Source organism: Mesocricetus auratus, unplaced genomic scaffold, assembly GCF_017639785.1.
Source record: "Mesocricetus auratus isolate SY011 unplaced genomic scaffold, BCM_Maur_2.0 Super-Scaffold_6730, whole genome shotgun sequence".
NCBI classification, from domain to species: Eukaryota; Metazoa; Chordata; class Mammalia; order Rodentia; family Cricetidae; genus Mesocricetus; species Mesocricetus auratus.
In genome coordinates, this window is record NW_024429184.1 from 98538792 (window position 1) to 98549890 (window position 11099).

Consider the following 11099-nt stretch of genomic DNA (forward strand, 5'->3'; position numbering starts at 1 on the left):
CAGTCCCTGGGGGCGTCTCTCGCATTCTCCTCCCCAGCCTTCTGGGAGTCCCACCCATTCTTTCTGCCTGGCTACTGGCCAGTCAGTGTTTCATTCATCAAGCAACAAGAGAAGCATATATACAGAAGGGCGCCTCTCCCTGCCCCTTCCCACATCCCTGCCTTTTCCCTACACCCGTCTTTAGGATAGGCTGCATCATGCCAGATAATCTGCAGGTACCCTTCATGAAAGGCAGGTGAATGGGATAATTTTTTCTATTCCCTCTTCTCTTTTAGGAAGATGCTACCCATTCACTAGCACACGCCACCACCAGAATATTGCTGCATTTTGAAATTTTTTATTCGATAGCCATATATAGATATAAACACATACTCCTCTTATAACCATTGTCTTCTCACTAGGTGGCCAACTTCCTTTAAAAACAAAACCTTGAAGCTGCACTTGTAACCCATTCGTTCCATCAGAAATGTAAAGAGAATGAATTATACCTCAGTGCAGGTATTATACCTCTGCAGGTATTAGCCATAGGAATACAGAGACTAGATGAAGCCTGATCATTTCAAAACTTGGTAAACTTTTGAGTCTAATGTTACTTAAAAATGAAAATGACAGCATTCTCATCCAGGGTCACCAAGTAAATAACTATCTTTCCTAAGCCCACCGCTGCTTCTTAGCGCTCCCCGCTTTGGGAGAAAGTAAGTGCCAGCTTGTGGTTGTCTCTGCACTGGCTTTGTCGCTCTGCCCAGAACTTAAATGTGTACAGAATAAAACAGAGGCATGATTTGACAAAGGTGGCCTCTTCTCGGCTTGGTCCTCTGGCTCACATCAGATTTTCTAATTGTCAGTTCTCTGTTCTGATCAGAGACTGCTTCAGTTGATAGTGGAGTCTAGTGTTGGTGCTCTTGGTTTCACCATCACATCTTCAACAATATTCATTGACTGAGTAAACACAAATGTCTGTACCTTCCTACTCCGGCTTTGGTAATACAAACTTTCCAATATCCTCAAATAAGAAACCTTTAACACAATAGCAAGTTTATGAAATAATGGATCATTGTCCTAGGGCCAGATATGGCTAAAATTCGATTTGTTGAGAACACTAACAAAAAGGAAGCTCTGCACAAACATAAAGCACTTTGGCCCCTCGGGTGGGCAGTCTATTTTGTCCCTGCTAAGCCAGGGCATGATCAAACTGTCCTTTCTCTAGGCCTTCAAGCCCATCAGCCCAGGTCGAGGTTGGCATGCTCCGGTACGGGTCTAGGAGAATCCGGAAGCACCTGACGATGAGGATGCCCAGGAAGATAAGCAACAAGACCACGAAGACAAACGTTGTTTTCTGTTCCAGAGACATGCTAGAGTCTGACAAGTTCCCAGAGGGCACCAGGGGTGAAGGCAGGGGCTGTCCTCCCTCCATCATCCAGGGAATCCAGAGGACAGGGTTTCCTGGGTCCCCTCTCTTCCATCCTCAGTTTGCAGAGACCATGGTGGCTGCTCCCGGGAGAGGCTGTGTTATCTTCAGGGAGAAAGAAAGGAAATAGAAAGTAACTATCAAAACCTCCTTTTCTTTTTTTTTCTTTCTTTTTTTTTTTTTTTTTTTTTTTTTGGTTTTTACGAGACAGGGTTTCTCTGTTTTGGAGGTTGTCGGTCCAGCCTGGCCTCAAACTCACAGAGATCCGCCTGCCTCTGCCTCCCAAGTGCGCCACCAGCGCCCGGCTCCAAAACCTCCTTTTCTTGAGTCACAGCCACGCTTCTGAGATGCAATCTATTAACAGACTACCCTTTACACCGGAGAGACTTAATTCTGTATAATTATAGAAAAGAATATATCTCCTTTGCACGAAATTACCAGATTGTCCTTCGAATGGCCACCTGGAACCAGGAGGGCTGGGCAGGGAATGCAGATACAACAGAGAATGTAAGTGTGCAGAACAATGTTGGTTTCAGCTTGTGCTTGATGTGCAGCTTCTCTGCCCAGGACTCCTTCAGTTTCACCTAGTAAGTTACGCTCACATCACTCTGAAAATGCTGCCAATCAAATGGTTGAGCAACACCTGTGTGTCAGCACCATGACACACTTGACATGCATGAGTCATAAAAGCAGGGACCTCTACAAGTCCAGCGCAAGGAAACTGAGACCAGAAAATGTGTTTAATAGAGAGAGTCTCAAGGGAAGCATGGACTCAGGTTTTCTTTTTGCTGTTAAATGAATGTGGGACCTCAGAGCGATCAGTAAGTTGTGAAAATGCATTCAGAATTGCCTGCATACCTCTCAGTACTGTGATAAGGACAAGCATCTGTGAAAACCATATGAAAAGCATACAAAGAAGAAAAAAGACCGTGTTGCTTCTCTTCATACAGGACTAAGGGAGAGACTCTGCTTTCTGCTGCCTGAGCTGAGGGAAAAGGGGTACTGTAGACTCCTAAACCATGAAGGAAGAAGGTGTTTTATCTTTGTTCTTCAAAAAGCAAAGACCAGGTTCAATACTTGACCCTGGGGAGGACCTAGAGAATTGAGCAAGGGGAAATGAATTTGATCAACCTTGGCTAAAAAGGCAGCTTTCTCAGTGGTGGCTTCCTGTCACTTAATGCCATTCCATTGAGAGAGAGACAGAGAGACATAAAGAGAAAGCTATTACATTTCACTGTTTAAAACTGAGGCATTTAGAAATTGCTATTTGCTTTTAAATGCAAATAACAGAATACAGAAAAGTTATTAAAATCTTCAGGTACCATGCTACATCGGCTTACATTTTGTAAAGAAAAGCATACATACTAGACAAGGCCACATTGAAAGTGATATGACATACTGCTTATGACTTTTTTCTGTAAGATAAAATATATAATAATGTGGCTGGCCACAGAAATCAACATGACTCCATAGAAATTATACTCAATAAAAAGAGAAATTAGGATCTAAAGCATCAATGCTATACTTCTTCAGTTCAATTCCAGTCATAACCTTTAGTACACCATTAGTCATCAGAATAACAGAATTCATGTGATTTGACACAGAGACAAAGAATAGAACCAAATCCCGGTTTTAAAACAGGCTTACACAGGGAATAACTACCAGGGTCTGAGAGGGTGAAGGTACCAGTGTGGGGGTAATGGACCCTTTTGTGGCTCTATCACTTTAATTGTCGTCTTGAATGCTGGAATAGTTGGGAGTCTCATTCATGATTCATGCTTCTGAAGAAAGGTTGAGATAAAATGTTACTGTATTTAAAAAAGAAATGAGCCCTTTGGAAATGCAGGGGATATCGATGGATTGAGTTTGTCTTGAATTCTCTTGTTTTTAAAGCATCCTCCCTGCCTCAGGTGTTAATTCTCATTTGTTCTGGGGAAGAAGAGGGCAGGACAGTAGCTCGAGCCTCGGATGCAATTTCCTAATCATAACAGACTAAGGTCATCTCTAACCACCAAAAAATATTCATATTGGACTTAATCACTCTAACTGTAAAACTATCCAAGGGCAGGCATAAGGGAGAGCCATCTGACAGTGGGTGAGCACATGTCTCAATTGCCCCTGCCATGTTTTCTCTCACCTTTTCCTGTCCTATGGGTTCCCCTCCCTGTGGCCCCTGCTGTCCTGGCCATTCGCTAGAATCCCAGCCTGTGTCTAGTGTTCCTCTAGTCCAAATGAAGTCGTCGTCTTTTCCTTTGCTCTCAACATAGCAAAGTATGTGTTTCTTGAATTTCTTTTATGAAAACAATGCACAATCCAAAAAGTAAATGCAGGAAAAGAGAAGATAACCGGTTATATAAATTTACAAATAATGATATCTGGGATCTGTGACATCAAATCAAATCGGGGAGAACCAGAGAGAGAACCCGTAGGCCTGGGAGACCAACCCTAAGCTATGGCTGACCAGAGCTGCAAAGCCTTCTTCAGGCCCCATTCCTTTTCCCACTGCTGGAGTCTGAGCAACAGGGAGTCATCTTGACACCCAGCATCCATTTTCTTTGACCTTCTTCAAACGGAGCAAATGGCAATCATTTCCTCCAGGTCAGTGTTTCATACTTCTTAGGCTCTACCCATAACTCAAGACCTTGAACAGACACACTGTTTACTCAGTGTCTGCAGTGAAGAGCAGCCCATGGGAACCCCTAGGATCTAGCCTCGTTACTCCTCAGATTGCCTGCCCCTCATCCCCCAGTCTCCTCGTAAAAGACTCCGAGGCTTCATTTCTCCACAGTTAACTATTACAGTGGCTTAATAGTCAGTTTCAGTTTGTGGTTTTACTACCCTTTGCAGGTTACCAGACAAATGTAGTTGAAGGTGAAGTTCAGCAACAGATCACCTAGTCAGGCCCGGTTCTATCCCTAGAAACTCACCCTCCTCTCAGGAAGAAGAAAGAGGGTAAAAAGGAAGGAAGGGGGAGGGAGAGAGGGAGGAAGGAAGGAAGGAAGGAAGGGAGGGAGGGAGGGAGGGAGGGAGGGAGGGAGGGAGGGAGGGAGGGAGGGAGGGAGGAAGGAGAGTCAAGAGGCGAAAAGCTGGTTAATCCTCGCTTAAAGCCCGACACCTTCTTTGAGAAGGCTGCATGCAGTTAGACAATGATGATGATAGACAGATCGATATCAATTCGATAAGAAAATGCAAGTGAAAGAATTCTGAAGCCTTATAGCACACTGTGAATTGTAACCCTCTCCTCTCCCAGCATACCACAGTGAGCAAATTCCTACTACAATAACATATTTTGATCTTCTTACTAGGTTACTATTTCAGCAAGGAAAAACACACATTGGCCCCCTGAGCAGTAATTTTCCTATGAGAACTGTCCCCACTAGGAAGAGGAGGAGATGCAAGGGACAGGATGAAGGAGCAAAGAAATGCAGAGGACGGGGCACAGCTCCCCGAGGGAAAGGTATACACATACAAGAGCAGAGGCAGCAGCCATGGGCGCTGTAGCAGATGGATAAATGGGGGGGGGAGATGGTTAAAAAGGGAGCAGGGGACAGCGAGATCCAGAAACCAATGCCAGCTACTTCACAAATTCACTTAGACTCGATTGAAATCTCTCTAAGAGGATGCTTAATCTGAAGGCTGCAATCAGCTAATCAGTAATTTACAGACTTAAAAAGTTCAGCAGCATGTTCAAATTGAAGGAAATATGGGATAAGAGACAGAGAATGAAGAAGTAAACTTCATCGCTTAACCACCACAACTCGCAAATATTCACACTCCTAAATTTTCAAAAGCCCGTCTTAAAGTAAAATGTCCTTGTTTCGGGAAAAAAATATTCTTACAAAATGTCCAGTATTATTTTTAGCTAAATAATGAAATATTTCTTTTATGACCAGAAATAGTGATTTTTTTTTCTGTAAATGAACAGAGACATCTGAGGCAGCAAACCATTCCAGAAGATTTTGGCACGACCATCGTAAGTCTTACTAATTGCACATGGTAGTTATAAAGAGTATAAAGAAGGACTGTGGTTACTCACAGCGGTGTCTGGCCCTGGTGGGCTCTCCCCATCATTTGGAGCATCTGTGTCGTCTCTCTGCCAGGTCCAATTGTGTGTGCTCAAGAAATAAAGTCTAATTTTAATACTGAAGCAACACGATCTCAGCTCAAAGACGCCATGGGAAATTATATAACACACCCCCTTTCTCGAGTCAATCTCCATGGGACCTCTGAAACTGACAAAGTACGAAGTTCCGAAAGCAGCCCCGAGGAATCAGGCCCATTCTCACTGTTGGTCACTCTCGCTCATCTCAGTAATCGCAAAGCATCCTTCTCTTTGTTTATCTTATACACCGCATTCTGTTCATCCAGAATATAACCACTCCTCCTCCCAGAGGTCTGGGTACCCTAGTGTCCATGGGCCATTGACTCTGAGGGGATGTGATGTTCTGATGTATCCTGGACCACAGAGCAGTAAATGACACAGCAAAGGAATCTTCAATGATATCAACTTATTTCCCTGTTTAAAATGGGACAAACATCAAATCACATAGGAGGTCTAGTAAAATGGCCAAAACGCAGGTCAAAATAAGTCCCAGGTTCTGGAGCCCAGGGGCACCTGGGGACAATGTTCTGATTTTGCCTGCTCACCCAGAACGCCCCCAACACCTCCTGGCTCTGTTTGCCGCACATACTCCTCCTCCTCTGTTCATCAGGGTCTTCATCAGTTAAGCCCTCATGGCTCTACTTTACCAAAGATGGTGCTCCCTGCTCTGCCTCCAGACACTTCCCAGGACAAGTCCCCACAGTGTATGCCTCCTCTCTAGCAGGCAACAAACACCTGAGGAATTCCTTGCCCCTGACCTGGGGTCATTATCTGTTTGGGCGTAGATTGGATCAAATTTCTGGCCCCTTTATAGTTCAGGAAACTGAATTCAAAATGCAAGGTTCCGGCTAACTGAGTCAATGAAGGGATAAAAATCAAATGTCATTCAGCTGAGCTGAGATAAGAGATCATTGTGTTAAAGACAGATCTTGTTTCAAAGAATCACAGACAGTTCAAGTCACCATGGCATGTTAATAGTTGTAGATATCCCGCTTTGAAAAGCTGATAGTTACTTGGCTCTTTGGTTTTTCTTTGCTACAGCGCTGATGGGTAGGGTCCAAAATATAATAAAACAATCAGTCATGCAGAGGCAACTACCCTTCTGGAAGAGGTCATTCTTACATAATCTACCTCTTGAAGAAGAATTTGAGCTCATCATAATATACTGAATCCTAATGTCTTACATGGAGATTATTAGTGTCAACAGGCACCCTTCTAAGGCTAGAAGCCCTTGGACATTTTATCTAATTTGCTTCTCATTATGCAATTTCACAAAAAGGAAAAATGCTTTTTTATGAGCAAAGTATAACTCAGAGCCATGACATTCTTATTTTTAAAGTGGCAGAGACACACTTTAGCCAAGTGCATTTGTTACGTTGCTCTGCAGAAATGATTTCAGGCCCCTTGACTCTAGAGACTCACACCTAGGGCTTCCCCTCCTGGAAGCCACTCTGGTGGTAGGTATGATAGCTGTAGCTCCTTGGCAGCTCTTCCTGGCACATTCTGGGTGTTCAATAAACAAGCTGCAGGGAAATAGTGTTTTCTCTCTTTACCATTCTTTTGTGCAAAGTGAAATTTCTTTCTAGTTTCTGTTACACAAATATAGTACACAAAGGCATAGAGAATTATGGAAAAACTGCCCAGTTAAAGTATCTCCCCTTCCCCCAGATGATGTGTTAGGATGAGTTGGAAGCCTCATCCCTCTGCTGTTAATGGTCTCACAGTTAAGCAATGCTGTCTGTTTCACATACTCTGAAACCACATAATTGCCGTGCTTAGTTTTTAAAACTTCTAGGCCAGAAATCTAATTTCATGAGTTGACCTGTTTTTAAAACGAGGTGTAAACACAGCCCATCCATTGAACAAGAGCAATCATGGGCTTGTCCAGTTTGCACTGACGGGACACTCTGTCCCATGCAAAGCTCCTCTGTGCTTCATTTGTATTTACCTGGCAGAGTTGGGAGACAGCTGTTAGACAAACAGGAAGGGAGCTGGCTAGATAGGCAGGGCTGGGTTTGTTTGCAGTGTCTGGCAAAGACAAACTTACCTAAAGTGTTGCAGTATTCTGCAATAGGCCCAGCACTAACTACTGAAACAGGGTCGTGACTTGCAAGGATTAAGGCTCAATAAACTCAGTCTCTACTTTTTGTGTTGAGGTCTCGGCCACACTCTCACTGTCAGAACTGATGTTTCTCCCCTATGCCTTGCTCTGACACACCTACTCCAGGTATATGAACCTCTTGGGCGAGTCTACAGTCCATCACCAGGTCCTACAACTGTGAGCAAGCCTGCAACATGGGCCTCCTCATTAACTGAATAAAACCAAACAACTAACAGCTTTTCAAGTGATGAGATCTGTAACTATGAGAGTGCCCTATGATCCTGTCACTGTCGTGTGAATCTTTCAGAAACCCTTCATATCATCCCAGGGGATGGTATACATACACTTGTGTATACACACTGATGCAAAGTGTTTCATATAAATGCAAGTAATTCATGGTCCAGGCGATCATCCAAGAACTCCAGGTAAACATATCCTGGGACTTTTGAGTGCTTCATGTGTTTTAAATCCTCCCATTCCACCTTTACTTTTGGTTGACATAAATACATGGCAACATTTTTTTCTAAATATAGCCCTCCTGTTCCAAATCAATCCCCACAAGCTTGAAAATTCACAGGACAGCTGAGGGTGAATATTATTTTATGCTCTTGAAATATATGCTCAAGGATACTAGAAAGCTCACAAGAAGTATTTTTTTAAAAGACATGCAAAACCGCTCGGCTCCAAATGTCAACAGGCAGTTTCTGCAGAGAAGCCTTTTTACACTGTTGTACTGGAAGGCTTCTCTGCTCCTCTCTGCAGAGTCAATCTGCAGATACGACTGTTTGCATTTGGGAGTGGACCCTGTCACTGCTGCTGTCACCCCTGGGTCATCAGAGGACATGGCTCTTAAGCCAGAGCCCCAGACTCCTCTATAGCTTTCTCAACATTATCTTCCTCCTAACACCTGCTGAGAGAGTTTTAAAGAGACTGCAAGGAAACCTGCAGCCCGGCTGAGAGCACCAGAGAGCAACCATGCTGTACCCAGACCATAACTGGGCAATCCAGAGGCACCATCAACGAAGTGGGACTGTAAACTTCAAGTAATGAGCCCGCCAGTTTCTTGGTTTTCTGTCTCTTTCCTTGTGTGTTTTGCAGCAGAAGAGAAGTATTTAGAAACACCTCAAAAGGCTGCCTGGGGGCAGTCAGCACTGAGTATATTACTGAGTTGTGAGCTCTTGTAAACAAGTCAAAATATTCTTGCTGCCTTTCAGAAGGTTGGGCTTTTCAAATGGAGGGGGAAACTGTAATGAGCAAACAGTCTTCCAGAATAATTTACTGCAGCTAAGAAAGAGGGAAGCCTATTTTCCTACTTTTGTATGCAGTCTCAGAACCATGATAAACTTAAGCATGCTATTATAAGTCAGTCACTGTTACATTTAACCTCTTGGGCTAACTTTCTCTAGCTACTGATTAATTAGACTTTAACAGTTCAATTTAAATTCAGGACTTAAACCCAAAAGGTATCTGTGATTATTGCTCATGCATAAATTACAAAGTTACAGAAAAAAATCATCTAATTAGCTCAAAGACAAAGTTCTGATCAAATACCTGGATCTGGCTGGGCAAACGCTTGATCCATCTCCTGGTGAAACAGTTACAGGTAGTTAGAAGCCTGTCTCGTTTCCATTCTTCCCAGCCGGCTGGGCTGAGTTCTAGCAGTAGACAGTGGTAGCTGCGAGCAGCTGAGGGCACACCCCAGCTCCAAAGCTGTAGTCTCAGGCTTGGAAACTTCCCATTAAAATCCCCATTAAAGGGGCATCTTCCTCCTGGGGGAAGTATCGTTAGCGGCCACTACAGCTGCTTCTTTGAGGCAAGCCATGGTTTCAGTTCTGCTTCAGCAACTCTTCAGAGGCTTCTGCTTCGGTGAGTATAGGCAGTATCCTCCTGGCAGTGAGTCTTAAAATCATCCTCAAGAAAAACATTAACATTCAAAAGGAGCGAGAGCAGAAAGAGCATCACTGGGCATCCCCGCACCCTTTCAAAATCAAAGCCATAAATCTACCTATGCCTGTCTCCTCTATTGATTGTTGACACTGCTCCTCTTAGGGCATGCCAATAAGCACCTTGCAGCAACCAGCCCTCATATTGACTATGGTTTACGACCTTCAGGCCAACTCAGTTAATGGAAAGACTTTTAGGCAAGGGCATCACACAGCATTTGAGACACTAATACCCCTTTCCCTGAAGAAAATAAAAGGACTCACAGAAAACAGCCTTTGTGGGAAAGAGAGAAAAGAAATGCTTAAAAGGAAGCAAATCATATTTTACCATCGCTGTAAATTTGCTACTTTGGAGGTGGCCAGGTGTCAGATCTCTTTGGTCAACCAGGACAACTGTGACTTTGACAGCCCCACCTCTACCCCAAGCAGGCCACCTGAGGCCACTTGGTAAATAAAACAGAGTTCCATGGAGAGAGCTATTGTCAAATTAGACTCTAACTGCCTGCCACAATCCTCAAGTTATTTTCCTTCATATTATAGGGTGAAATTATTGTTTTTAAGGTGAAAGACAAAGCAAAGCAAAACAAAAAAGAACCCTAAATCACTTATCTGAAAATACTTCAGCATAACTCTTAAGGAGGAGCATCCCTTGGTTTTGTTCGGTTTGGTGGCCTTATTTTGGTAACTCACCACCTTTTGCATTGGAGTGGAGGCACAGTCAGCAACACCATGCCTGGACACCAAGTGAGGACTGCAGGATAGCAAAGCCACCTCTGTGCCTGTCTGTTTTGCCGCCTCGTCCCTGGGGAGACAACGCCATTACTAAGCAGCCCCGGGTGACTGTGGAACCACTGCCTAGGAAGACAGCCTTATCTGTGAGCATCAGGCAGTGACCTGAGGATGCCCCTGACCCCAAGGCCCTCAGAATCCAGGGCTGCATTTCTGCATTTTAGGGCCCAACGCCAGAATCAATGTGTGGGCTGAGTGTCACCTCGAGAAAACATAAAATCTTTCCCCTGATTTTAAACTCTTTTCCTTTACAATTTAGCTTTACTTACCCTATTTCACATCTCTCTCTCTCTCTCTCTCTCTCTCTCTCTCCTTCCTTCCTTCTCCACTTCCCTCTCTTCTCCCTCAGTATAAAACAATAGGACAGATAAAATCTAGCAGACAGCTACAATTCCGTACTGCCTGCTGACACTGGGTGATGGGGGTATGACCTGTCTTGGCAATGCCAACAGCATGGTGCAGGGAACATTCTGACCCACCCTTATGCATGCACTTATCATTCCATGTGGTAAGAGTAACGGGTCAGAAACAGCCTGCTCTGCTGTGGCTTGCCCTGCCAAAGAGCCCTTGTCTTCAGATACTGTTACAGCCTACAGACAGAGAGATGGGATCTGAAAGGACCCAGGCCTGGGCTTTAACAACTCCACAGGCTGAAACCACCTCTGTTTGTTAGAGAGATGAGCCTTGGCCTGTGTTTACAAATCTCCAGGGAAGTCCCATCCCCCGGGACAACCTCTGTGTAAGCTAACTCCTTCT

The 11099-nt window shown here is 44.1% G+C and overlaps 1 protein-coding gene across 6 annotated transcripts; it reads right to left on the reverse strand.

Moving 5' to 3' along the window:
- Positions 1 to 321: 321 nt before the first annotated feature.
- Ctxn3 (cortexin 3) lies at positions 322 to 10825 on the reverse strand. Of its 6 annotated transcripts, none has more exons than XM_040741792.1 (4): positions 10245 to 10825; positions 9163 to 9510; positions 5445 to 5924; positions 322 to 1513 (listed from the first exon to the last, which is right to left on the reverse strand). In XM_040741792.1, exon 4 carries the CDS (start codon positions 1415 to 1417, stop codon positions 1172 to 1174), a length of 246 nt encoding a protein of 81 aa, XP_040597726.1. In that variant the 5' UTR covers positions 1418 to 1513; positions 5445 to 5924; positions 9163 to 9510; positions 10245 to 10825; the 3' UTR covers positions 322 to 1171. The 6 variants fall into 6 exon arrangements, with proteins under 6 accessions (XP_040597726.1, XP_040597725.1, XP_040597727.1 ...); XM_040741791.1 differs by having other exon boundaries at positions 9163 to 9522; XM_040741793.1 differs by lacking the exon at positions 10245 to 10825 and having other exon boundaries at positions 5445 to 5523; positions 9163 to 10203.
- Between the last annotated feature and the right edge of the window lie 274 nt (positions 10826 to 11099).

Coding starts and splice junctions, on each gene's coding strand:
- Ctxn3 (XM_040741792.1), bottom strand. CDS start 1,417: ATGATGGAGGGAGGACAGCCCCTGCCTTCACCCCTGGTGCCCTCTGGG.